The 27,577-nt window shown below is 42.6% G+C and overlaps 1 protein-coding gene, 1 long non-coding RNA gene and 2 other non-coding genes across 7 annotated transcripts; 3 read left to right on the top strand and 1 right to left on the bottom strand.

Moving 5' to 3' along the window:
- PABIR2 (PABIR family member 2) lies at positions 1 to 14,670 on the top strand. 3 transcript variants are annotated; one of them, XM_077308630.1, is made up of 10 exons: positions 1 to 506; positions 2,556 to 2,634; positions 3,980 to 4,036; positions 4,779 to 4,822; positions 4,900 to 4,954; positions 5,153 to 5,254; positions 7,073 to 7,161; positions 9,100 to 9,164; positions 11,122 to 11,224; positions 12,157 to 14,670. In XM_077308630.1, the coding sequence occupies exons 1-9, from the start codon at positions 400 to 402 to the stop codon at positions 11,220 to 11,222; spliced, it is 699 nt and encodes a 232-aa protein (XP_077164745.1). In that variant the 5' UTR covers positions 1 to 399; the 3' UTR covers positions 11,223 to 11,224; positions 12,157 to 14,670. The 3 variants fall into 3 exon arrangements, with proteins under 3 accessions (XP_077164745.1, XP_077164744.1, XP_077164742.1); XM_077308629.1 differs by having other exon boundaries at positions 2 to 506; positions 9,103 to 9,164; positions 11,122 to 11,218; XM_077308627.1 differs by having other exon boundaries at positions 7 to 506; positions 11,122 to 11,218.
- LOC143822922 (uncharacterized) lies at positions 3,400 to 27,087 on the bottom strand. Of its 2 annotated transcripts, none has more exons than XR_013226305.1 (3): positions 26,767 to 27,087; positions 24,562 to 24,616; positions 3,400 to 3,688 (listed from the first exon to the last, which is right to left on the bottom strand). It is a non-coding gene; the product is annotated as an uncharacterized LOC143822922 (long non-coding RNA). The 2 variants fall into 2 exon arrangements; XR_013226304.1 differs by lacking the exon at positions 24,562 to 24,616 and adding an exon at positions 10,734 to 10,826.
- LOC143823292 (small nucleolar RNA U109) lies at positions 3,574 to 3,696 on the top strand. The gene has a single exon (XR_013226454.1). It is a non-coding gene; the product is annotated as a small nucleolar RNA U109 (small nucleolar RNA).
- On the top strand, positions 10,768 to 10,902 carry LOC143823291 (small nucleolar RNA U109). The gene has a single exon (XR_013226453.1). It is a non-coding gene; the product is annotated as a small nucleolar RNA U109 (small nucleolar RNA).
- Positions 27,088 to 27,577: the final 490 nt, after the last annotated feature.

Genomic DNA, 27,577 nt, shown 5'->3' with positions numbered 1-27,577 from the left:
GAGCATGCGTGCTGGGGTGGCTCTGGGGCTTCGCCTCCGCCCGCCCGCCCCTCGCTGCGCGTGCGCATTGTGACTGGCTGCTTGGCCTCCACCTGTGAAGGTACTGTGTGCGAAGAAGAGGCGGCGGCGCACGCGCCCCAGCGATTCCTCCTCCTCCGCCGCCGCCGCCGAGCTCACAGCTCCGATCGGGCGCCCCTTGTCTTCCGCCCCGGGATGGGGCGCTGCGGCGGCTGCCCCTCCCTCGCTGGCCGGGTTCCCCCTGAAGTCCGCCCGTCTCAGCAGGGCCTGTAGGGGGAGAGGCCGGAGAAAGGAGACGAGACCGGCGCCCTCCACCTGCCCCCCTTTCTCACCGCCGGCCATGAGGAGAAACTCCCGCCTTCAGTGACCGCCGCTGCCGCCATGGCTCAGGCCGAGAAAATGGAGCTGGATCTGGAGCTGCCGCCGGCCGGGAGTGACGGGGGCGGTCTGAGGCGATCCAACAGCGCGCCCCTCATCCACGGGCTCAGGTGAGGCCCCAGGGGCGGAAGGAAGAGAACCCCCCCCCCCGGCTCCACTTCGGGCTTCTTCCCTCCTCCGCTTTGCATGCATGCATGGAACTGCGGCCCTCCAGGTGTCCATGGACTACAATTCCCATGAGCCCCTGCCAGCGAACGCTGGCAGGGGCTCATGGGAATTGTAGTCCATGGACATCTGGAGGGCCGCAGTTTGACTACCCCTGGCCTAGGACATCCTGGTGCCTGGCTGTGTCGTTGTGATGATTAGTCGCAGCACTTGGATGAGGGTTGCTTTTATTAGGAACAGCAATAGTTTATTAGGGTAACATCAGTCTGTGTTAAGTTACATTGCCGTAGGAATCTCCGTAGGCCACCTCCTGCCTTTATCCTCCTGGCCACGGGTAGTCAACCTGTGGTCCTCCAGATGTTCATGGACTACAATTCCCGTGAGTCCTGCTGGCAGGGGCTCATGGGAATTGTAGTTCATGAACATCTGGAGGATCACAGGTTGACTACCCCTACTCCTGGCAATTTGGCTAATTTCCAGCTGTGTTGATTCCTGCTATTAGCCTCAAAATATTGCCTTTATTGATATGTAATGTTGCTGTTATTAGGGCTAAGTTCCTAATGTTATTCTTGGTAAATAACATGGCCACTGGCACATTTAAGACCAACAAAGTTTCTTCAAGCTATAAGCTTTTGTATGCACAAGAAATCTTATGCCCAGAATTAAACTTTGTTGGCCTTAAAGGTGCTGTTGGACTAAAATTTTGTTCTGCTGCTTCTGACCTACATGGCTACCCATTTGGATCGAACACACTGCCAACATTGAAACAATGGGGTTGACTCTCAAATATGTCCATTTAGGATTGCATCCTTAGTAAGATATCCTTAGTCAGTGGAAGTGAGACATTAAATGGGGGGGGGGGTGAGATTCACAGTTGAATATATGTCATTGACTTCCCAGTTCTTCTTGTCTGGTGGTGCCCTTCTGAAAAGCCACACAAAAGTGAAGAAAATGTTCACCCAATTGAGGAGAAGTACTTCTTTGCCACTTGTGGAGGGCAGTATGATTGGATCTCACCCTCCATCTTATTTTCATCCATGTCTACAGCATGATGAGGGCAGGCATGGTGTAGTAGTGTTGGAATAGGACCTGAAAAGACCAGGGCCAGATCACCCTGGTCCTAGAAGCTCACTAGTTAACCTTGGGCCCACCGTAGCATTTCAACCTAATTTGCCCTCCCAACGTTGTTGCTGTGAGGATTAAGTGAAGGAGGGAAGGATGATATGAAGAGCTGCTTTGTATCCCAATCAGAAAGAAAAGTGGGATATAAGTAAACTACAAATTCAGAAAGACAGGTGCATGCCCTGAGGAACGTATAATCCGTAACTTGCCAGTAAGGAAAGTATGGTGCATAAAAAACAATATTTGTTTTTGTCTAGATCAGGCTTTCTCAACCAAGGTTTGCATAAACACTTATTGGGTGATATTACCATATATTGTCATATCAACCCACCACCCTCTCCTCAAATGGCCAGTGATGGCCAAAGTGGGCCTGAATGGGGTGGGGTGGCATGGGGAGAAGAATCCCTGGGTGGGAGTGTACACAACTATGTTTCTCAAAAATAATTGCACCACTTCTGAGGTTTTTCAAAGTCTGAAGAATGATTCAGGGGTCTCACAATGGTAAGAAAGTTGAGAAAGCAGATCTATATTCTTTGAGATAGGCTTTAGGAAAGTAATGATGTGTGCATCTTTATGGCTTGGGTTAAGTATATGATGTGCTCTATGGTTCACCCGTCCCCCAACCCAAATCTTATAGTTGGCCAAAGGCAAGTTTTCAACAGCAAAGTTTAGAAGAAGAGCAAATTCATGTACTGTAAATGGGAGCCATTTGGTATTATGAGATTAGTACATTAATAGTCCATTTATGCTTTTTCATGCCTTTGTGTCATTTTAATGGAGAGTAAAAATGTTAGTACAATACCAAATTCCTGCAATAGAAATGTAAATGGCTGAATGATGTGTAGAGATGTAACAATTGTTGTTTCTTTCAGTGATAATTCACAGGTTTTTCAGCCTTATGTCTTGAGAACCCGTAGGAACAGCACGACAGTTATGAACCGGCACAGCATGGTAGGTGACCTTCAGAGCAGAGACCAAAAACTGTGGTATTGAAGAGCAATGTAAGCATACAGAATCTTGTGCTAGTGTAAAGGTGGAAATAGTGTACAGGATATACTCGGGATAGTGTACAATAAGGGTTTTTTTTGATAAGGGGGTGTCTCCAGCTAAAATCTTATTGCAGTTATATCATTCGAGCCGGAACTGGCAGTGAAAAGCTAGCAGAACTTTGATCTTATGAAAATAATGTGTATCTTTTTGGAATTATACTAGACCTGACTAAACTAAACTAGAAGAGCCTAATGCTGGGAGCGACTGAGGGCAAAAGAAAAAGGGGACAAGAGAGAATGAGGTGGCTGGATGGAGTCACAGAAGCAGTCGGTGCAAACTTAAATGGACTCCGGGAAATGGTAGAGGACAGAAAGGCCTGGAGGATCATTCTCCATAGGGTCGCAATGGGTGGGACATGACTTGGCAACTAACAAGAACAGCAAGACTAGATGTGGCTATAATCAGAGGCTCCCCAAAGGAGTACTAATTGTTCATAGTGATTTATAGAAAGGTCCCTGACTCCGATACAGCTGAATTACTACTGAGTTACTACAGTAATTGTGAGACTCCTTATTAGAGTATACTAATATCTTGTAGAAACTTTAAAAATGCCTTTTGAGTTGAATGTACCCACTGACAAGAACATGCTCAATTTCTCTGCATTGTAACTTGCCTCAAAACTCATGCAAAGACAAAAGGGAAACTCTTACAAGAAGTGGGTATTTATTCTGTTTATACTTCTTGATCTAAAAAACGATTTTTCAACCTTTTGACAATGGAGGCTGCTCCAGGCGTTGCCGCTGTGCCATTTGTACATGGCTTGCCGCACAGCTTCCTCCTTCGCATCTTCCATCAGACCCCCACCAGCCGTGCATAATGGGTCATAGTTAGGCAGTAGTTTTGTTTGCATGATGACTTCTGTCGGGGAGAATGAATGTTCCTTCAGTACTATACAGATGAGGAGTTTTCAGAGCCGCCAGCCTTGCAGCAGAGGTTGAGTGGAAGTATATTTCTTCTGCATTAAAATAGAAAAGATGAAAGTTGAATACATAAATGTTCTGTAGTCCCTGACAGGCAGGAGATAGAGGTTATAGTTCTTCTTATTATATAAATGAACATTTTTGTTTTCTATTGATTAACAGGAAATGTTCATATGCACTGCAATCAGAAGAGACTGTGAATATGAATTGTATTGGCAAAAGTTCATTTCAGTGCATGCTTGGTTCTTAGACCAATGTTAGCCTTAAACAAAGCCTAGGAGATGCGGTTGTAACTTCTGAAATGTATGTTTTTTTCACCTTTTCAGCTGGTATCATCATCTCCAATTCGTATCCCTAGCAGCCGACTTCATCAAATAAGAAGGGTAAGTGAGAATTCACTTCTTGGGGATATACAGCCTTTCATCAATTCTCATTTTTCCTATAAGATGGCTAATTGTTACTGCCTCAAATATTATTGGTGTAATTATGTTCTTGGTGCCATTGTGGTACAAATTCCAAGCTCTATTTGCCCAGTAGTTCTTGAATTTAGAAGTTCAAATATTGTACATAGGCAGATTAACTTGTCTTAATGTATTCAGTGCAAATTCTGGGGTTCCTGTTTGCATGGTAGGATAAGGGAGGTAGTAATACATTTGACTGTATTACTGTCTAGAGTGCTCTTGTTTACATTATAATGTTGAATTATATGGTTAGCAGCCCTGACCTGAATAGCCCAGGCTAGCCTAATTTCAGAAGCTAAGCAGGGTGGGATGGGATACCACCAAGGAATACCAGGGGTATGACACAGAGGCAGGCAGCATAATTGGATAATTTGAGGTTGTAACACTTCATAGTCCAGATAGAGGATTATGTGTTTGAAAATTTCCTCTGTAACCAGAAAATCTGTAGAGGGAAGATTACTTCCTTACTGGTTTTCTTCCTGCAAATTGTTCGTTATATGGGAAGCATTCAATCTACAATCTAAAATGGGTTGGTGCAGCTGGACCACTCAATTGGGCTGATTAGTACATGTTGGCTCTAGTTCTGAAAACATAGATTGTTGTAGGAATTAAAGTCAAGATGAAGATAACAAGAGGTAAGAGGTGAAATCTTATATTTTTACAGGAAGAAGGAGTTGATTTGATGAACAGAGAAACAGCACATGAAAGGTAGGTGTAACTACTGTGCCTTAAGAAAGTAGCCAGTGGTCATCTTGTAGCCACTGATAAACCTTTTTGTGTTTTAGGGAAGTGCAAACAGCAATGCAGATAAGCCAGTCATGGGAGGAAAGCTTGAGCCTGGTAATCTCTCTAAAGATGTTTAATATTTTAATTTTACCTTTTCACTTGACCAGTGAACTTAAGGGGGGAAATAGCTCAAGTGGAGAGTACTTCAGGCTCCACTGATCAGCCATTTTGTTTTTCATCTAAATGTTGGGGTTCAGTGTCCATAGCTGCTGTGGATTGTGAGACTGTAAACATGATATCTTGTATTCCCAGAGTGACAATGACTTGGACAAATCTGAAAAATCTTCATCTCCAAAGAGGATAGATTTTATTCCTGTTTCTCCAGCGCCTTCACCTACAAGAGGAATTGGAAAGGTACGCCATAGAGATTCCAGAAGATTGGAAGTTGCAAAGGAGGTTGAATGTTTTCTGGAAAGACTTTTCTGCCATGAGAACAGAGAATTTTATTCTCTGTCTGAGCTTGAACTGTGTATTATAATAGGGATTATAAGAAATTTGCAAGTTCTTTCGTATCTTATGTGAAAGTAACATGAAGGAAGTAGAGGGAACTTCAGTGACGTGACAGCCTGATCCTACATATGTTTACTGAGGAGAAAATCTCATTTAGTTCAGTAGAGTTGATTTCCCAAGTAAGTGTTTATAGGACTGCAGCCAAAAAGCTTTGCAGTTGCCACAAAGCCCGTACCGGTCATAAGAAGGGGATGTAAAGACTGACTGCTTTGGATAGCATATAGTATGTCAGGGAGTTTATAGTGTTTGAACAATTTCCATATAAAAACTAAATGATATAGGTAAGATAATGCTGTTAAGTAATAGATCAAGCCCTAATTAGAGCTTTTGGGGATTTATGCATCTCTCACAGAGACACAAGGTTTTGTGGTTACCCAGGTACACTGGTGCAGCTGCAGCCTAAGTGCAACAACAGTGGTTTTTTCATATGCTATGTTTCACCACAGTTTCTCTGCCCCAGTTCTCCTGGAAGTGGCTCTCCACCCCCCCCCCCCCCCACTCCTCAGGCAAAACTGCTTCAACATTTTTTTATTAAATCCACACTAGGATGTAATTCTAATAGTATACCATTGTCATGATAGGTGCCACAGGCTCTCTGAATTCCAAACTTTTTCTCTTCTTAAAAAAGTTAATCTCTAGCTTCTTCCCTTGTGAACATATGCCTTTTTCCTTGTGTCTCTGGAAAGGAGGGGGAAAGAGACTTATTCTTTTACAATGAAATTTGGGGATTGAGAGAATCTCCTATATCTATTGTTACAGTGGTATAGTGATAAAATGATAGTCAGTGCTTTTTTAAAAACCACCTGTGGTGGTGGAGTAAATGGCTTCAGAGACAGGGTTTGGAAAAATGGGTGCTACGTGAACCAGAAATTCCACATTTTCCTACATGCATAGCAGCCATTGTGGCTTTACTGCAATCTTTCCCAAAACTTGGAAGCAAAGCCGTTTTTAGAAAGGTAGGAGAAAAGCCAGGGAAATTCTTGGAGGTGCATGACTGTATCTTGATTCTGTAGGGAAGCAAAAAAATAAAACAAAATTGCTTCCCAGAAGAACTAACTTCAAGTAGTTCACATACAGAAGATGACATTTTGACTACAGCTATTGGCCTTTTGTCAAAGGCAGTGTTACATGTGAGCGTATGCTTACAATTCTTATTCTACCTTTTATTGAGTCAGACTATTTGTCCACCTAAACAGTGTTGCAGATTTGACTGGTAGCAGCTCTCCTAAGAATGGGAGATCTTCTCTCCCCTCCCCCCCTTGCCCAGGAGCCTGAGAATCTAAGATTCCATGTTCATAAGGAACAAGGTTCCTTACAAATGGGTAGTTCTCAGAAGAGCTCTGCTTGCCTATTTCTAATTCTATTGATGCTTTCTTAACAAGCCATGTTAGGATAGTAAAATGAATAGACGTGCACTTTAGCATAAGTATTTAAACTCTTGGACTATAACATTGCTTTGTTAAAGGAGATGGAAGAAAAAAGATTTAGCTAGCTCATGGATTTTTTATGGGTTTTAAATTTTATTGTAAACAGCTGGCAGGGTCTGGGAGTGGCGCTTAATAAATATACGTATAAGTTTTTTTAATGGATTTTTATTTTTAGAGACTAAAGTGTTGAATTCCAAATGTCTACAAAGACTGTGAATGTGATTGTGTTTCCTAGCAATGTTTTTCACCATCTTTGCAAATGTTCGTGAGTAGTAATGGATTGCCTCCAAGCCCCATTCCCAGTCCCACAAGGAGATTTTCAAAGTAAGTTGATGTCTTAAACTTAATAAGAAGCAGTCAGACTTGCTGTCATGTGCAGTGATACGTGGCTTGGGCCGGAGACCAAAGTTGGTTCAGCTTCAAAGACTTCTTATGCACACGTTATTTCTATTTCATTTCTGTTGCACATGTATCTCATTGAAGCTTACGCAAATATTCCCGGTATGTGCTCACAGTTGCAGTTAAACATGTGAGCATGGCACGCAAAGTCCTCATGGTTTCAGGAGAGTTTTATTTATGTATTTATTTTTCACATTTCTATACCGTCCTCCCCAAAGGCTCAGGGCGGTATACATGGAACTGAAGAAACTATACAGAAAACATTACATATAACTAGTTATAACATTAATAATATTAACTGATAATAACAGAGTAACTGTATAACATTAAACAGTAATAATACAACAGGTCCAGGAGTCTTGGTGGATTTCTGGAGGGGCAGGGGCCTTGTTGATGTCGATTGTTTGTGTCTGGCCTCAGCCAAATGCCTGGTGGAGGAGCTCCCTTTTGCAGGCTCTGTAGAACTGCTTTATCTCCGTCAGGGCTCTGATCTCATCTGGGAGCTCATTCCACCAGGTGGAGGCGAGGACAGAGAAGGCCCTGGCCCTCGTCGAGGCTAGGCGGACTTCTTTAGGACCAGGGACCAGTAGCTGGTTGGTGACAGTGGAGCGTAGAGCTCTTTGGGGGGCATAGGCAGGGAGGCGGTCCCCCAGGTACACTGGGCCCTGACCACATATGGCCTTGAAGGTAATTACCAGAATCTTTAGCCTGATTCGGCATTTGACTGGCAACCATTGCAGTTGATGTAGGATGGGCTGGATGTGAGATCTCCATGGTGTTGCTGTGAGGATCCGCTGCATTCTGGACCAGCTGTAGTAACCGGGTCAAGGCTAAGGGCAGGCCTGCGTAGAGCGAGTTAACAGAAATCCAGTCTGGAGGTGACCATTGCATGGATCACTGTAGCTAGGTGTTCCGGAGCCAGGTAGGGCACTAGTAGCTTGGCTTGGCGGAGATTGTAGAATGCAATCGTGACCTGGGCTTCCATTGTCAGGGAAGCATCCAGGATCACACCCAGGTTCCTAGCACAGTGAGTTATAGTGAGCTCTACACTATATAGGGTGGGCAGGCGCGCTTCCTCACATGGTCCCTTCTTACCAAGCCACAGGACCTCCGTCTTTGATGGATTGAGCTTCAGACGACTCTGCTTGAGCTGTCACTGCTTCAAGGCAGCTGGCTAATGCTTCTGGGGGAGAGACAGGGCGGCCATCCATCAGGAGGAAGAGCTGGGTGTCATCTGCATATTGATGACAGCCCAGCCCAAACTTCCGTACCAGCTGAGCAAGAGGGCGCATGAAAATGTTAAATAGGATAGGAGAGAAGAAGAAAGCACGATGAAAATTGGTGATTTGGCGTAGGTAAAAACTGCCTACAGGGACCCCCTGTAATGGAAAAGTGTAGGGTCAGGGAATAAAAACCTGTCTTATCATGGCTTTGTTTCTTTGAAATGGACTCCTAATTAATTGGAAAACTGCCTTCAAGTATCTATCAGATGTCTAAGTTGCAAACTGCAATATCCAGTTCAGATAGAGACCTGAAGCTTCCCTTCTGGGGCATCTTTATCAAAGGTGTTTTCAAAAGCTGATGGTATTACTATAAAGTCTAAGACCATAGCATTGTCACACTTTTGAGTTGCTAGTGAGACCCCTTTTTACAAGCAAATTAACAGCTTATTCCTAAATGACAAATGTGTCATTTATTGACATTTCCTGGTTAATGATAGTAATATTCTGATACTTCCTTTTGGAGATAATTTGTTCTCTTGAGGCTCTTCAGTGTGCTTTAAAAATCCTATTTCAAGCACATTATTCGTTATGATCTTGGAAATATTTCATTGCCAGAATATACTAATCCACTCTATTTTAGCAGGAGAAGCCAGAGTCCAATCAATTGCATCAGGCCCAGTGTTCTTGGCCCCATTAAAAGGAAAGGTATGTGTCACAGATGCTTTAAAGTAAATAGGCCTGCTTTCTAGATTGTGGAGCAGATGCTAGACAATGTCCTCTTCCTTGCCCTTGGATGTGATGCTTGTAAGAGATAGACAGACTGGATCCAGTTAGTGTTCGTAATCCTTTTTGAAAGTACATCTCCCATTGTGCCTTCTTGCTATAGGGTTCTTTAGCTCACTTATTAATGCTGGTTGAACAGTTGTGATGGGACTGTTAAAAAATGAAGAGCCCAAGGATCCATCTAAACCAGCATCCTGATTCTCACAGTTGTCGATGTGTCCAGGAAACCCACAAGCAGGGCTTGAACCCAACTGCCTTTTCCTGCTCTCCACAATCTTCAGAGCCATGCTGCCTCTAAGCATGAAGATTTCATGTAGCTTATCAATAGTTTTCATGTTTTTATCTATGCCTCTTAAAGAGATCTGAGTTAGTATTTTGCTAATGTACTAAGGAGGGTAGGTAGTATGCTGTTCTGGTAGATTTTAACTCTGTATTTTTTAATCCTGAACACATTTGTTGTTTTTTTGTTTTTTGTTAACTTGCAACTGTTACTGCTTTGTTAGCTGCCTTGATTTGGACGAGGTAGCAGAATATAAACGTTTAATAAATTTGACGATTTTTAAAAAGTTTAAAATATTTTTACTGAATGAAATCGAACTGTTTCTGTCTGGTTATGTTGGGCTACTGTGTGAGAAAGTGTCATTTGCTTTATGAGCCCAAATGGAGTCATGAATAGCAGAAAAGATACCCTGCCTTTCTCCAGATGAGGGGAAGGAGCCCTGCACTGTCCTACTGGCACCCCAACAGAATGGAAGGTGCTTGATGAACGTCCAGTTCAGGACAGACTACACCACTCCAAGGGTCTCTGCCTTAGCCATGAGGGCAAGCTCCATCATGGGGCCAAGCAACTGAGCCAAGGCAGGCTGGGGTTTCAGGTCATTTGGAGAAGTGCGGACGTCCATGCTTGGGGAGTGGAATGGAGCTCCTGAGAAGAATGAGACTGAATTTGGTGGTGTCATATTTAAGTATATGGAGAAGGCATAAAAGCTCAGAATGAGCATACCATTCTGGAGCACACCTCACTGAGAAAGCCCACCATGGATCTGTGGGGCTATGGGACGAGGAGGTATGGCAACTGCAGTTCCAGTCTGGACATGGTCTTGTTTTACATGAGCCATGTTGGTATGGCCGTACTGCAGCTGCTGCTGATTATGGATGGCATACATGGCCTGCTGCAGAAACCTGCTCTGTGTGGACTGAGCACTCAGCCTTGGCATTACGAATGGGGCCGCAGCATTTGAAATTGGACATTCATTACCTTGGGCCAACCCTTCTTTCTTAGCCTAACCTACCACACAAATTTGTTGTGCAGACAAAACCGAAGGGGGAAGAACGATGCATGCCATCGGTAGCTCTTTGGAGGAAGGGTAGGATAAAAATGCAGCAGACCTATTTTCTCGCTTTTCTCCTGTTGGGTATTCTCAGTTTTTCGACAACAAAAGAGAGCTGTGGAATTCCTGAGCACAAGAGATGTGTTCATGCTTACTATACTTTGATGCAAAGAACAATTCTTCCCCAGGGACCTCTGCATGATGGAAGCTGCCATTCTTCTTTCTTCTAAGGAGAATGAATATTCCTTCAGTGCTATAAAAAATAAGGAGTTTTCAGGGCCACCAGTCTTCAAGTAGAGGCTGAGTGGTAGTATATTTCTTCTACATTTACATGGACAGACTGGAATATGCATATTCCATAGTCTGGATGATCCTAGTGTGGCCATAAAATACTGATGTGTGGCTGAATTACAATATGTCAATAGGCTTATGCAAACTACTGGATATATTCTTTTTGTTGAACCAGCATCTTTGTGAAGTATACTTCAGTGCTACTAAGCTAGAAAGGCTCTTTCTGAAATCTAACAGGATGGATTTGATTTGTATAGGTGAGATGGAAACTGAAAGCCAGCCAAAGAGACTCTTCCAAGGAACCACCAATATGCTTTCCCCTGATGTGGCACAATTGACAGACCTCAGTACCTGGTAAAAGTAAAATGAATAAGGCTATTGTGAATTACTGGAATAGATGTTGTTCTTTCTTCACTGTGTTCCAGAAATGACTTGTTTTATTTCATATTACAGAATGTTAAACACTATAGTTAGCTTGTTGCTGCATTAAAGGCTAAGGTCTTCTGATTATCAAGTGCACTATTTTTGTGCTTGCTGGTTCACCTGTCTTGTTCTAACACTAGTGATCTTCTTGCTTAATCTCCAGAGGAAGAGCCAAAATCTGAGTTCAAAATACAGCGTATTTTATGCAGGCCATGCTGGCCTGCACTTCTATTGCCTAGCACCAGGACTTAATTCTGTTATAGTTCATTACTACTTCAAAGTACCTGTTGAGATAACTTGAAAATTATTTTGTAAAACAATGGCTTTATTGTTCATCTCAAGGACCTTGAGGCGCTATGGAATGATAGTAGATATAATGAACTGCTAAGAACCCTTAGAGACAAGTTTCTATTTAAAACTAAAACTAACAAAGGACCAAAAGCCAATTTCCCATGAAGGAGGCATGTCCCTCCTCTCTCTTCAGCAGTAGGTGGAAAGAATCTTACCTTTCCAGTTACTGACACAGAAGCAACAAGTATGCATTGGGGGGGGTACAGTCTGAAAATATTTAACTTTGTTAAAAGGAAAAAGGGGACTTGTGTGAAATAAGAACAAAAGAATTACTGAAACTGAAGAGAGACGACTCTATATAAGTCTAATTTGGATATTTTATTGCCATATTGGTTTCCCAGTGCGTCTGTACTATTCTATATTTGTCTCTTCACTGGGACCCACCCCTCCCAGTTCATTATTTTTGCTCCTCTAACAAGCACATTTGCCTCCCAATTTCTAGTGATTTTTTTTAAATGTTGCATGCATTGTTTCTTTGAATGCTGATAAAGCAAATGGTTTTCCTTGTTTATTCCTAGCTTGTCTTCAGATATTCTGGATGGGAGCACAAGCAGCGTGAGTTCATCATCCGATTCACTGGCCAAAGGCAGCACTACTACAGAATCTCCAGTCACATGTTCAAACTCATGTTCTTCATTCCTCTTAATGGATGACCTTTCACCCAAGTGACTTACCCAGTCATCAATGTCTGGCTGAGCTGTTACTGTACTGTACATTGTACAGAAAAACCCATGCAGTTAAATCCTTAAGGATATGAGGATTTAAATACTGAGTGGGAATATCAACATAACCTGATGCTACAAGTGATTTTGGTTATCCTTCTTAAAGAATGTGTGCTACTGATGACTGGGTTTGCTGATTTTTTTAAAATTTTATTTTTACAAGTATTTCCTCAGATTGTACTAATTTGCTTTCAAGGAAACTGCATACACTTTTTTTTAAAATCCCAAACAAGCACCTAAGTTGGAATGACATTAAAACTGTAGATGGGGAAATTGTCCACTGTTGCTATCATGATTACTTATTCTGGTAATAAGAACAGTGGTTCCAGAGTTGTAATGTAATCTTTGAAATGCTTTAAAATTTTTAATAAACTAGATTGTTGATATTTGTTTAGGAAGGCATAATATTAGGCATATTTTGGACTACACTTCCCCCACCCCTAAAAATGATCACATCAAAATGTAAAATTGTTCCTCATTTATCTATTGGAGCCTCTCCTTTTGTCATCTTTCCCCCAAAAAGGAAAGATGTTTCAGACTGTTCAGATTCAGGTCCTCTTACAGTTCCAGGAGCCAATAATGATCCACTTTTTAAAAAAAGTTATGGAATGCTATTATAGCTCCTTTATACTTACAGTAGGAAGAGAAGAAAAACTTCCTGTGCACATCTATATAACTCCCCTGCAGCATTCTCTAACCCAGACGGCTAAAAGATTATGTGAATTGCAGAACTCTTTTTGGCCTTGAGAATGCAACAAAGCACAGTATGAGCTGCCACAAGGGCTTAGGGTCACTGTGTGGAATTGGCTGGGCCCTTGGTGTCTCCTGTGGTACCGAGATATGTTTGTGCCTTAGGGGAATGTGGTTACAAAATAGAAGAATGTAAACTGAAACATTGGGTGGGGGAATGGGCTTTTTGTTTGTTTGGTTTTTGTCTTGAAAAATGAGTACTTGTATCAGGTGCTATAGCCCACCGCTGTTTTCCCTCAGTTGCTTTTTGACATGCTTGATCCAGTGGGAGGAGTTCTGTGAGCAGCCCTAACTGTTCTCTGACTACATCGTCTTCTGCATCATCAGAACAAGCCTTGGGCTCTGCTTTATGAGAAGGGCAGGCCAATAGGCAAGTGTTAATTCTAGGGGGAAGCTTTTTTAATGCTTTTGTTTGGATGCTGGCCCTGCATATAGCCGGACTTTTAAAGAACTTACATGAGCTAAGAGAAGTAAACCTGCTGCCAATATCCTGGTTTAAGTTTTGGGGTTCAGCAAATTACTTCTTACTTAAAAAGCGAACTGGGCTTTTTAAAAAAAAAGATCCATTTGTAATCTACTGTGTTATGCTATTTATTATTTATAACTGTAAAGAAAAAAGTCTGGTGATGAATTATAGTATTTTTTTATGATTGAAAACCTTTTTTATGTTCTGTGAGTGCTGGCTGGTCTGTATTTAATAGGCAACACTGTCTGCCAGAAATGTACACTTCCAGTTCTGAATGTTTATAAGTAATTCACATGCTCTTGTTGTCAAAGTACAACTGATGAATTTTGTTTTGTTTGAAAGATTCTAGCACTGAAATTGAAGTACGAGTGTGCTGAACTATGAAGCACACCATCTGTGGCAATACTTGCCTGGCTATGGAGGGGAAGGGGGAGAGACCTGGTCAAAAGAGAGACACTTGATTTTTCATACTTAGATTTGCTTTTCCATGTAGGTTGTTTGGGTTTTTTCTTTTGTTTTGCAGCTGTAATAAGTATCACACTTGGGCCAGTGGTGCTTCTCTTATCTGTATTAATACACTCACCTGTGGAGAGTTAGTTCCCCCTCCCCTCCTTTTCCAATAAATGTGTATATTGTAAATTATCACCCAGGGGTGCCATTTTTTAAAAAATGACTGATCAGTGTGTGAATTGTATTTGGGTATGCTCAGTGCTGTTTCTTGTATATTGGCCGCTGCATAGATTGTTTTAACTTAAGAGGGATTTTTGTCCTTGCCTTGTTTTGTCCTTTGCTTTCTTTAGCTACATAAAGTGTTTTTATGTTTGCGAAATAACTCTGTGATGAAGTACAATTTGTGAACCCTTCCCCATGCACTTAAGGACTGTGACAATGAACTCCACTTGACAAGTGGCAGTAAAATAAAACTTTTTGCATGCTCCCTCATAGCGGGAAAACTTTTGCTTTTATTTTCCCTGTTGACTTGTTTGAGTGACGTATTCAGAACTGTCTGTTTTTTAAAAGTGTAGAGTCTTGTGTAAAACTTTGAGCTTTGTACACTTTAAAGTGCAAGATTCATAAAGCAAAACACACAGCAACCTAGTTTTGTTCAGTTGTTTTTTTATGACATTGTTAATTTGTCTCAGATTCTTTTGCCTTTTCCAAATCTTTGAATATCTGCAAACAGTCTGCAGCCGAAATTAGCAGTTGGTTCATGGTTCAAAAAGTACACATTGGATGTTTCATAGTTCTGCTGATCCCAGAGTGCATTATGAATGTGAACTGGTGGGTTTGCATGTCTCATCCAGCATCCTGGGCAGTGAGCCACCATTGGCAGAAGTGGTGGCAAAGCAGACTCAGGTTTGCCATATTCTGTGCCTTCCTCCATTAACTTCATTTTAGTGGCCATAGTAACACATATTATGAACAGAGCAACCTATTTATCAGATTGAATAATATTATTTGCCTCCAGTTTGCTCACCATCCAAGTAGGTTGCCCCCACTTCTTGCAGGTATAATATTGAGTTTTCTTAGACCAGAAGGACAACAGGGTGGAAGCCGGGAAAGCTCCATTAATGCAACCCAGCTGTACAGTGAGTGGTTGAGACATAGTGTCTAGATATGGAATGGTTTACTTACTATTAAGCAAATTACTTGCTCTCAATGCTAGCCTTCATGTTTGAACACCTAAATGTACACAGCTTAAGGTCTGAAGGAAAAGTAGAATAAGAATACTTTATTGAGCTGCTTCAAAATCATAATAGTAGGGTACAAACCCCTGCTCAGTCAAGCTTTGCACAGTGGTTTCTAAATAAGGCAGACCTGTGCAGGCAGGGCTTAATTACCGGGCAGCCAACTATGGCTTCCAGGTACTGCATAATATGTAAGACATGAAAGTCTAGAAAATATTGGAAAACTGTTTTTGACAAACTGTTTTAAATATTTTAAAGGTAAAATCAGGAAGTTTTAGGGAGCATTAAAACAACACTGCAATATGTTCTCTGTTGGAATGAGTAAAATGCTTTTTAAGACAGGGTTTTACTTAAAATGTGTGTCAAAAAATTAAATAAGGCTATCTAAAGTATTGATTATCCCTACATGTATAGTAGTTATAGGCAATATTTTCAAGGCTATGTATATTTAACCATGATTAATTTGGCAACAATTAGTATGTGTAATGTTTTAAGAGGTTTTCAGTGTTAAAAAGGTAATCTGATATCCAAATATGCTGCGGTGATTTTCTGCCTAAACAATACTTAACTATGACATTTGTTTTCTAACTTGAACTACTGTGTTTTTCTTATTTCTTAGGTGGCAAAAATTAACATACGTGCTAAGATAGCATAGGTCGTAGCTGTTTTAAAGTGTTGATTACATTTGCGATTTTGCATTCAGAAAACTAGGCAGGTTGTGCTTTTAAATTCCAAAAATGTGCCAAACTGTCCTATTTGTATCCTAGTTATAACTAATACATTTTTTATGGTAAGGCAATAAAATAAATGCAGGTTTGATAGAATAAGTGTGGAATGTATTTCAGATTTCTACACACACCTCAGAAAAGAAAGAAGGGGCAGAAAAAATGAAAAGTGAGGGTTTTTCCATGGCTTCATAATTTCTAGTAATTTTGCATCACTTTTCTCATTACTTAAATCAAGGAAAATAGGTGCACAATTAGTTTGCTTACTATGTTCTTGGGAGAATTTAATTTTTAAGTATGTTTTCTTGTTTGTTTTTAAAATACAGAAGTAATAAAATGAGTATCCCTTGGAGAAATGACATTGATTTGAAAACCCAGAGGCCTAGACGACTCCAGGTAAGTTCAAAGTACATTTTGTACAAAGGACCAGACCCAAAGAGCAGAGAAGAAGCAGAGCTCCCTTTCAACAGCTTGATGTAGACTGAAAAGAAGGAGGTACCTTGGCAATGACAACAGCTGCCTATCAATGGCATGAGCCATCAAGTGGATTAACAGGGGGTGGGGCAAGTATGTGTCCAAATATGTAGAAATACAGTGGTTAAAGGAGAGCAACTTGCTCTGGGTGACATCAGTTAACTGACCATTCTGGATTGTCAGATGCCAGTAAAAAAAGATATCTGTACATAGAGTATTTATAAAGGCCTAGTATAGAATTTATCAAGAGTTTTGGTATACCTTGGGAGCAGTGACCAAACCAGTCAGCCAGAATTGGCTTGGTTATCTCAAATATTTCATGAATCTACTTAGCCCAGGTGCCACCTGGCCCCTCTGCAAGAGAAAGTGGCCCTTTCTGCTGGCCTGCTTTGACCCTGAGTTAGCTACGTAGACCTGATCATCATATGTACCTCTGTTAAATGCTGGGTTGTATCCTATGACTCCTTTACACCAAAACCCTCTCCATAGGGATAGACTTTCTTCCTCAAAGGAAGGTTTAGTAGAAGGGAATCAAAACATCCAATCCACTATAAATTTGCCCATTATAATTAAAAATTATTTCCCATTACATACGTAATAGAAAATTCTACTGAGAATCATATATCTTTTCTTTAATGCTTCGCTGTTAAAATATTTGAGCAGAGGCCTCCTGGGTGGAGCCTGTCCAGCCTCCTGGCAAAGCTTTGCGCATCCTGATTGGCCTGGCCCCACTCATACCCACTCCCAACAACCCTGTGGTGGCCACCCAATCAACGTGTGTGTCCCACCCCTGACCAGTCTCCTCATAGTCCTTTCAGTTCTTCATAGTCTGTTGGCTGGTGAGTTAGCTGCTGTTGGGCTTGGCAGCTAACTCCCCACCTCCCTTCAGCCCTGCTGTGAAGGAAGCCTCTAACAGCCCCTGACTGAGGCGAGGGAGGCATTTCTGAGAGCAACGCAGAGGAGTCTGTGGGTTTACTTGTGGTTTCCTTTTGAGGGCGGATAGATTTCCCTTTCTGCGAACTGCTGGGTGACAGGGAGGCCACAGAAAAGCCCCTTCTCATTTAAAATACTTATGTGGCTGGCCTCGCTGCTGGAGGGAAGACACAACCAATCCATGTATGTTTATTCTCCATGACTCTCCATAGATTTGAGGCCTACCCCACAGGGTTGTTGTGGAGGTTCTTTTGCCTCCTGTTTCATCTGCACAACCCTGTGCAGTAGGCTTCAAGTGTTTCAACTTCACAACAACCAGCATGGGAGGCTTTAATTGTTTCTTCTGCACAACAATCCCGTCCATCCTCCAAAGCAGCCCTTTCTGCCTGTAATTTGGAAATGAGCTCCTCCTGGAGGTTGGCTGCCCTTGGATTGGAAATATTCCCGGAGGTTTGGATGAGGGCCTTAAAATGGTACAATGCCTCAGAGTCCACCCTCCAAAGTAGTCATTTTTGCCTGCAGAGCTGATCATTATAATCTAGAGATGAGCAGTGATACTAGAGACGATTGTAGAGGCTTGCAGACTGAGGTTTGGATGGAGTGGTACAGGTGTGTCCCTCCTGGGCTACGGGCTTCAGCCAGCCCTTAACAGCAACTGTTTCTATTTTAGGGTGCAGACAGAAAGACAAACCAGCACGGGTCCTGCGAGTCTGAAAAGTGCAGGAAGATCTAAATAAAGAATATTTACCACCTGAAACTGTCAATGGTGAACAAGTAAATGGCTGGAGAGACATGGGTACTGAAGTGACTTCTTTCAAGCTTCGCCTGGTAAATAAAAAACAGCATTTGCCAGGAAGGTCCTATGAAATCAAAGGCATAAGTGGCCCAGAATTTCAAGTGGAGTTAGCTTAACAGGAAAGTAGACAGTGAGACTTAGGGGGGAACTAGGTGATCCACTCTTATTAGGCAACAACTTGTCCTTGCTGACAACAGGAACTGCAGTTGCCAGCAGTAGGCCTCAGGCTTCAGAAGGTCAGACATCACCGGCTAAGCAAACAAGGGGTGTCTGGGCCCGCATGCATTCCTTTTGAAGGGATGCATGTGAGGAGAGAGAGCTTTCCCTTCAACCTAACTTCCTGGAGATGAGCTGTACTTCCAGGGAATTCCTGGACCCTACCTGGAGGCTGATACCCCTAAACCCCAGTGGGATACAATGTTACAGAGTCACCCCTTCAAAGCAGCCATTTTTTCCTGGGGAGCTGATCTTTATAGTCTGGAGATGAGCAGTAATTCCAGGAGATCTCCAGGCCCCACCTGGAGCTTGGCTGTTCCTGGTCTGAAAATATTCCTTGAGGTTTGGAAGCGGGGCATCAAAAGTGTGTAATGCCCCCGCAGCCACCTACCACCCCCTGACCTATTTCAGATCAAGAAAACATTGCAGCGAGGAGGAAAGGTTTCCAGATTGGTGTAGGTTCATGTTCTAGAATTCCATACTACCTAGGTGTGCATAAACCTGACTAGGGTCAAGACTGCTGTGCACCCAGCAACCTCCTCTTAGGGTTGCCAGCTTCCAACTGAGTCATTAAACCCACACCAAACTATGAACTAATGCCGATTGTATTACAGAATGCAATAGGCTTCACTACTTTATGTATATTATTCAAAGAGACAAAACCTAAAATAACTACATTCTAATCCTTCTTTAGCATATTAAATGGATTACAAACACTCCCTTTACAATAGGAGACTCAGTCTTTCTAATACTTCCACATTTTTAATCACTGCAGGTTGTCAGCTTGTCTATAGTTACTATAGTTCAAGCCTAATCAGTTTTGTCTTTTTCTAGAGGAGTTTGCCAATTGTTGTTTTTTAAATATAGTTTTTGTTTTCCAATGCCTGTTTATCATTGATTTGGGTTTATTCACTCCCCTATGAACAATCTATTGTGCTGTTGCATCTAGAACATTTATTTATTTATTTATTATTTAGATTTATAGGCCACCCTTCTTGAATCTATCATCCCACGGCAGCATATAGCATTTATAGAATAAAACCATTAAAACACACAAATACAGTTATCACTATTAAAAAGCTAACAATAAATATCCTGTGCTCAGTCATTGCTGTTGATTTCCTATAAGGTAAAGGTATCCCCTGTGCAAGCACTGAGTCATGTCTGACCCTTGGGGTGACGCCCTCTTGCTCCTCCTCCAAGGCCTTACCAGAAATATTAAGTGGAACAGATAATTAAATGTTAAACGTTCAACAATTTATTGTTATGAGTTTCCACTGTTAGAAATATATGTTTTCAATAATTTCTTGTATTGCACCATAAATTTCACTGTTAACCGCCCTGAGCCACAAGGGAGGGCAGTAAATAAATGTAATAACTAAATGTAATAAAATTTATAAATATATTGAACAACACAGGGCCCAGGCTAGATCCCTGAGGCACTACAATTATCACTCCTCTCCAAGAAGATGGAGTCACTCCTCTCCACACCCTTTGGGTGTCCTCCATGGTGTCCTAGTGAGGACTCAAGCAGCAGCATTTTGGACCAGTTACAATTTCCAAACTAGATCCAAGGGTAGGCCCACATTGAACGAGTCTTGAGGGGACTGTCACATGGATCACTGTGGCGAGGTGCTCTGGTGCCAGGTAGGACACAAGCAGCTTAGCTTGGCAAAGATGGGAAAAGCGGTATATAAGAACCAACTTCTTCACCATGACCTGCTTCAGTCAGCATCCTCGCTGCAGCATTCTGCACCCATTGAAGTTTCTGAACACTTTTTAAGGGCAGTTCCACAGAGTACTTTTCAGAAATCTAATCTAGATATAGTGAGAGCATGCACCACAGTGGCCAGTTCCTTTCAGCCCAGGAAAGACCACAGCTGCCTTAAGCGGTTAGGGCTGTTAAAAGGCACTCCTGGGCCACTTCTGCATGAGGGGAAAGTTGATGAAAACTCGCTAATAGCACTGTTGTTTTTCAGAGCTCTACACTGGAGAGTGAATTTACTCCGTGAAACTGGGCTGCCATCTGCTTACGTAGCAGCTGGCCCAAGCCCAAGAATATCCCCAGATGTTGAACCTGTTGATTCATGGAGAGCACAACCTTACCCAGAACTCTTTAGCCAGAGCCATCACAGGGGAGAGAACGTTCTGTCACTCCGAGCCTTTCCAGCAAGTTCCAGAACCATATTGTCTAATAGCCCGTGCCTTGACAGGACTTGCGTATGAGCAAGCCAAAATTTGAAAGTACTGCTCCATTAATCAGTTGCTGGACCCAGCCTTTCACACTCTGTCTAGCTGTTCCACTTCCCTTTGTGTAGTCTTAGGTTATTGCCCCAAATTCTAATGCATTTCCCCCTTTGTTACATGCGTAGTGTGACACAGCTATTTATAACGTGGAGCTGGTGCTACCATAACTTTGGAGTACTAATACGTTATTGTTTTGTGAGTTTCCCCCTGAAACACATTGCTCCTGTTTTTATACAAATCATTCTAAAGTGTTTGAAAAATAAGATCAGCACCAATTAAAAAGAAACAAGAAACAAGCCATTCACTGTTTTATTATGAAAAGCACAGCATGTTCTGTGTATGTGGCACACCGTTGAACAGACCAGCAGAATAAGACATGAAGAAGAGGATTCACATATGTTTGTATACATGTCCCTATACTTCCATCTAAAAGGGGGGGGGAGTTGTAAATGTCATTTGTTACCCAAAATGGAGCATACTAGTGAAGGGAGCTAAGCCCTGCCATCACCTTACCTTACTACAGCTTGACAGACAACTTTTTATATGGTCCTTTCAGTAATGCATTTATTAAAACAAAATATCAGAATGGCACATGTTGAACAGAATTCTTTCAATTTGCAGGATCTAAATGGCTCTTTCTGTGACATGTACATTCTCCCCAGCAAGAAAGGTTTTAGCTGGCTATTCAGCTGAGTGACCTGGTACCTTGCCTAAGAGTAGAGCAATCGCATGATCTCCTTCTATAATCATTACAAAGCAACACATGATACAGTTTTTGTCACGCCTGCATGAAGACACAGCCAGGGATATCCTGCTATGTACTGTAGCTTTAAGTATTTCTCCCCCTCCCCAAGTATCTCCAGTGCTGAATACAATCAAAATTGCATCTGGAGGAGTGGGGACAATGTTTTTCTCTCCTTTCCTGTGTGCTTATCTATAGTCTCACATGCCCTGCTTAGGACTTGAGCAGTTGTACACATCCATATCCTCCACAGATATACATAAAACCCATCCCCTATTCATATTCTTGTTTGGTCCTAAGCTTGTAAGGCTCTGGCTATAGAAAACAAGAACAACAGGGCTGCCATCAAGGGAAAAGATACAATTGCTGCTAAATGAGGGAGGAAGCCATACAACTGTTTACATGGCCAAATTTTGCACCACTGCTAGTAAGAAACGCAGCATCTTTTAAGGGTAGATAAGCATTCCTATTTTATACAGGTGTCAGATTAGACTGTCCAGCAGTACTTTGAATTCCATGGAATTTAAAATCTTTTTAAAAATCATTTAAAATTTTTTAAAATGTATTAATTTTTATTTAACGGGTATGCTTTTTGGCTAATTTTCAACTGTACAGCTATGCTATGTGTTGTACATTATTGAACTGAAATGTATCTTTAGATGTGTAGTGCCAGTAGACATACTAGTTTAAATGGCTACAAATAAATATAAAAAATATGAACAGAACCATGCCCAGTTTTTTCTTACTGTTGATGTTCCAGTTCTGGCATTTAATAATGATTAATCTCAGGGTTCTGATCCTAAAACTAGCCCTGAAGAAGAAGAGTTGGTTTTTATAACCTGTTTTCTTTGCCCGAAGGAGTCTTGAAGTGGTTTACAAATCGCCTTTCCCTTCTCCCCACAACAGGCAACTTGCAAGGTCGATGGAGCTGAGAGAGTTCTGAAAGAACGGTGACTAGATGGAGGTCACCCAGCAGGCTTCATGTGAAGTGAGGAATCAAACCGGGCTCTCCAGATTAGAGTCTACCGTTCTTAAACAGTACTCCGCACTAACCCTGCATATCTCCTTGACCTCACCATGACAACTAGAACTGGCATGCCACTAGCCACTGGTCCTGGCCTGAAAGCTAAACAGGTGCCATAATACACCTGCCTCTTTCCCGGTTCAGTTCTTCTTAGTTCAGAATTACTTTATTGTTGCCTAGATCTCTCCAAACGCACACATACCTTTTCATTTCTGACTCTAACCAAGGATGTGTAAAGCCAGGAGCCCCTCTGGATTACTGAGGAGGTACGGGAAGCAGGTAGTAATAAGATGAATGATATTTAATTTCTAGACTGCCCTTTCCCATATGGGCTCAGGGAAATTTGCAACAATAAAACATTCAATAAAATTGGTTACAATAATAAAATACAATTTTAAAAACCCATCTCTACCCCCCCCCCCACTTTGCACCCTCTTCTAGTTAGCCTAGACTGGAGTTGACATCAAATAGAGCCAAGAAGTGGAGGATGGGGGATGCCCATAAAACTTTGAACTGCCCTGGTCTTAGTCATAGGCCTGGTTTGGTGTAGTGGTTAGGAGTGCAGACTTCTAATCTAGCAAGCCTGGTTTGATTCTGCACTCCCCCACGTGCAGCCAGCTGGGTGACCTTGGGCTCACCATGGCACTGATAAAGCTGTTCTGACCAAGCAGTGATATCAGGGCTCTCTCAGCCTCACCCGCCTCACAGGGTGTCTGTTATGGGGAGAGGAAAGGGAAGGCAACTGTAAGCCGCTTTGAGCCTCCTTCGGGTAGAGAAAAGCGGCATATAAGAACCAACTCTTCTTCTTCCTCTTCTTCCTCCTCAAGAGCCTGCAGTGATGTGTAGAGATTATAGCTGCTAACAAATTCTGCACTCCCCCACGTGCAGCCAGCTATTTTTTAAATAGTCTGAGAATCTTGTCATCTTACATCAATTCTGCAAGTGGGTCACTGTTCCAATTTTGCTTGTGATGGTGAGGAGAGTTGGCGTGAGGGAATGGCCTGTTTCAGGCCGCCTAAGGAGTTGATGGCAGAGGTGAGATTGAAGCAAGAATTCCCTGCTTCGTAGCGGTCATTACCCTGTACAAGGCCCATTATGCACGGGGGGGGGGGGATAGCGAGCATTCGAGGTGGAATGGTGGCGACTAAAATCACCGATAACGCACAGCGCCGGCTGCAACCGGCCGCAGATTCAGTGCATGCCGCCGAAAAAGCTGCGTTAGTGAAACGCAGAAGAAAGCGCAGCTTCCGGGAGACCGGGTCGCAACCAGAAGCGGTGCCGGGGTCGCCGCGTGCATAATCGGTTACTCTGGGTTTTGCTGCCGTTGCGTCCTGTCCCGTGCATAAGTGGTTTGCTTCGCTTCTTCCCCCTCTGCGTTTTCCATGTGACCAGAAATCGCCGTTTCAGCAGCCGTGCATAATGGGCCCAAGCCAAACTGACATGCAGTTGCAGAGTTGTTCCTTGCACAGCCTTGCCTCTTCCTCAATTGTGAAATGTCTTCTTGGCTCTTCCTCAGGGCCTGGTTAGCAGTAGAGCTATTCCCTCCTCGTGGGAGCAAAAGTCACAGAGCCAGGACTTTTATCCTGGCTGTGGGAACTGGAAAACAGATACATCACTCAAGAGATGTCAGATAAAGGCCTGCAACTCCTCTTCCTGTGGCCTGTGATTTCTGGATGAAGCTGGATTCTCCTACTCACTGTGTATTTTTTCACAGCCAAATGGCCCCTGTTCCCTGGAGGGAGGCAAGAGTGCTCTTCTATATCTTCTTTTGATTTATTTCTTTGGATGATTGCAGCTCAACGGCCAGCGTCCCTGCTCTGCAGGTCACTCTGTTCTCTCAGAAGAGTACTAGGCCACACAAGAACTGACAGTGTTGACACTGGGGATGTTAATAAGAATAAGAAACCCTGAGCTACTTTGGTCACAGAGTGGTTGCTGATGAAGAATACTTGCAGTCAGTGGAAGGTGGCAAGGAGGTCGGTGTTTCCTTGGAGGATCTGCCCTTTTCACAGGCTTGTGCAGCCTCATGGCTCGAACTGGTTCTGGCCACCCAGCACCCTTCATGGCCAGTTTCCACCAGCACTGATCCAGGTGTGGTCAGTCTAGGCCCTAGATTGGGAGGGATATGTGCTATGCTTACCTTGTGCAAGCTTGACTCATGCAGGGGGCCTCCCGGACAAACACCTGTATGTTACCTGGAAGAAATGCAACAAAACAAAACAGGTGAAAAGGGTTAAGAGGGAATGCAATGCGTCAGGGGGCGGGAGGGCACACATATTCCAGTGAGATGAGATTCATTCGTTCCATGGATCTTGTCTGTCATAATGATGGGTATTATGGATATTATAAACCCCACCACTAATCAAGAGCATTTTTTTCCTCAGGGTGTTATGTCCAGGTGAAGCCTGTTGCCTGTGTAGTGTAGGAAATGAGCCACATTCTCCAGGTTGCTCTGCCCAGAAATTTAGAAACAGAGTTACCCACAGCAGGCCTGTTTCTAAATAGAGAGCTACCACAGCACAGGAACTAAGGCTCACAGCTTTTCTGTGTCAGCAGTTTTATCTTGGATGTCAAGCCCAAATATGATTCATGCATTTTCCAGCTATGCCTTCCCTTTCCCACTTGCTGTAGACACAGGTCTGCTTGTTCAGGATTCTTCCCTTTCGGGGAAGTTCATAATGTTATGTGTAAGACAGTAAGACTGCAGTTATGTGCTCTCTGGCAGCTGGGCTGAATTGAAAGGGCACATTTTCCGCTCTCCTCCTCCCTCTGGTGGCTTTCTGCTACAGTAGGTCTGTTACTGAGAAGGCCATGTAATGCTGTGAGATTTTCATCTGATTTAATTTCTAAACAAAATAGAAAATATGGAAGGGAGAAGAATTTGGAAAAACAAAACCAAAGGGAGATAAATAATTTCTTGCGCAAGCAAGGAATTAGCACTATTATTAGTAGTTAAATACAAATGCTAAGTGCAAACTACTATTAATAGCAGCTGTTAATAAAAAATACACTGAAAATTACATGTCATTTCAGATAGGGATAAAAGTGTTATGAGAAGCAAGGGGAATGATTTTGAGGAGGAATTTAAAAGATAGAAATAGTCATGGAGTCTGGGTAGAACAGAGATTCCAGATTGGAGAGAAGCATTTGAGAAAGCCACAGCCTTCAAGGGGGGGGGGGGGGGGAGATTTGCTGACTAAGCAAATTTCATGTCAGGAAATAAGACCCTAAAGGGAAAGGACAAGGCTACAAAGTGCTTGAAAACACTTACTCAATATAGAAAAGAGTAGGAATTTGGTGCAGGCATTTGATGAGGCTGAAGCATTATCTTTGGAATTCCCAAGCAAGAGCATAGAATCATACCATGGAAGTGGGCTAGCAAATTAACCAAACATTTCAAATTTGTTTTTAAAAGGCAGGACAAACCACCTTCTCCCCCCCCCCCCCCCCACCTTTGTTTTTTTAATAAAAAAGTAGAGTATCATTTCTCTCTCGTGCAATTCTTTTGACAAATTGTGCACTGATGTACTTATTTTCTTTTTAAGGTTTTTAAGGTTTATATCTCTCCCTAAAAGTTCTCCTTACAAGTTCTTAACACATTATTACAGCAGCTTACTCAAAACTCACAAGGGAGAGTCAAAGCCTATCCAAATGACATAAGCTCTAAATTGCAGCTAGGTGCAGTGACTAGCAGCGTGTCTGAGAAATCAATAACCAGCAACTTAAGCAAACCAAAGTTTCTTTTTGCAAGAGGTGGGGAGAACCTTGCGTGCCAGGCAAGGAGTCAATGGGGTGGGCGTTCCATGAGTGAGGCAGTGTTGAGCAAACAATAGTGCCAATATCTTGATCATAAATTTATGTGACTTCCCAATATTTACTTCATTTATCCCCCTTCTTTCTGGTTGAGACTCAAGAGTGGATGACAGAATTAAACAATGTGATAAATGTGTATATAATGCATATAGCAAAGAGCCTCTTGTGGCGCAGAGTGGTAAGGCAGCAGTCATGCAGTCTGAAAGCTCTGCCCATGAGGGTGGGAGTTTGATCCCAGCAGCTAGCTCAAGGTTGACTCAGCCTTCCATCCTTCCGAGGTCAGTAAAATGAGTATCCAGCTTGCTGGGGGGTAAATGGTAATGACTGGGGAAGGCACTGGCAAACCACCCCGTATTGAGTCTGCCATGAAAACGCTAGAGGGCGTCACCCCAAGGGTCAGACATGACTCGGTGCTTGCACAGGGGATACCTTTACCTTTAATACATATAACAATGTTATAAAACTGAATCACACAATTACAGAGAACAATAAAAACAGCACAGGATAGCCAATAAAACGGGTTCACACTTACAGGACCCGATGAACATGATGGGGGGGCGTGTGGTACAGCTTCTTCTCAAAAGGGCAGGTTTCCCGTGGGTTTTGCAGTTTTGCAGCAGGCAGGAAACCATGGGTGAATCTGGGTAGGTGCTTGGCACAAGGTTAATACTTGATGAAGTTAATTAATTCATGCATTTTTTCCTTGTCTGTCTTAAACCTGGTTTTTATTTTCTCCCAAGAGACGGGCATTTGAGCACGGCAGAAAGGACTGAGCAAATAAGACGGGTTTCCACGTTTCTTTAAGTCCTTGGTAACCCAGCTGAATTGCCAGCCACTGACCACAAACTAAAGATAGCTAGAACTGAATCCAGTCTCCTATTATGCAAGTACTCCTTTGAGGCTGCCCTCATCTCACTTATTTACAAAACAAAACAGCCAGCTAGGTTAAAATTATGGGAAACTCAGGCAACACCCTCTGAAGGGCTGCAGAGAGAGAATGTCGGCGGTTAGGGTGTCAGACTAGGACCAGAGAGACCTGGGTTCCAATTCTTGCCGTGCTGCAAAGCTGGACATCGGATTTGGAGCCAATCACCGGATTTGAGCTTAACCTGCCTCACAGTTTGTTTCAGGGGGTGGGGAGAGGCAGCCAGCTACTCTACCGCCACAAAAAAAACAGCATGCAAGATGCAAAATGCAACAAATGAGTAATAAAAAATCAGTATCAGACGTGTGCTAATAAAATTTGGTTACTTTTGGAGTCTCGACAAGAAGCAACTTGGCTGAGTTTTGAATTGATCCAGAGTTGATTGCTTGTTCTGTGCTTTCAATATATAGAGGGATAG

Source organism: Paroedura picta, chromosome 13 (genome assembly GCF_049243985.1).
Source record: "Paroedura picta isolate Pp20150507F chromosome 13, Ppicta_v3.0, whole genome shotgun sequence".
NCBI classification, from domain to species: domain Eukaryota; kingdom Metazoa; phylum Chordata; class Lepidosauria; order Squamata; family Gekkonidae; genus Paroedura; species Paroedura picta.
The sequence above is the reverse complement of the archived record's forward strand: the minus strand, read 5'-3'. Positions and strand labels throughout refer to the sequence as shown.

What these genes read in the sequence shown, in the direction of transcription:
- PABIR2 (XM_077308627.1), top strand. Translation starts at nt 400, where the DNA reads ATGGCTCAGGCCGAGAAAATGGAGCTGGATCTGGAGCTGCCGCCGGCC. An exon ending in GACTTCATCAAATAAGAAGG is followed by an intron (nt 4,037 to 4,778) that starts GTAAGTGAGAAT and finishes ATATTTTTACAG; the next exon opens with GAAGAAGGAGTTGATTTGAT. An exon ending in CCCACAAGGAGATTTTCAAA is followed by an intron (nt 7,162 to 9,099) that starts GTAAGTTGATGT and finishes ACTCTATTTTAG; the next exon opens with CAGGAGAAGCCAGAGTCCAA.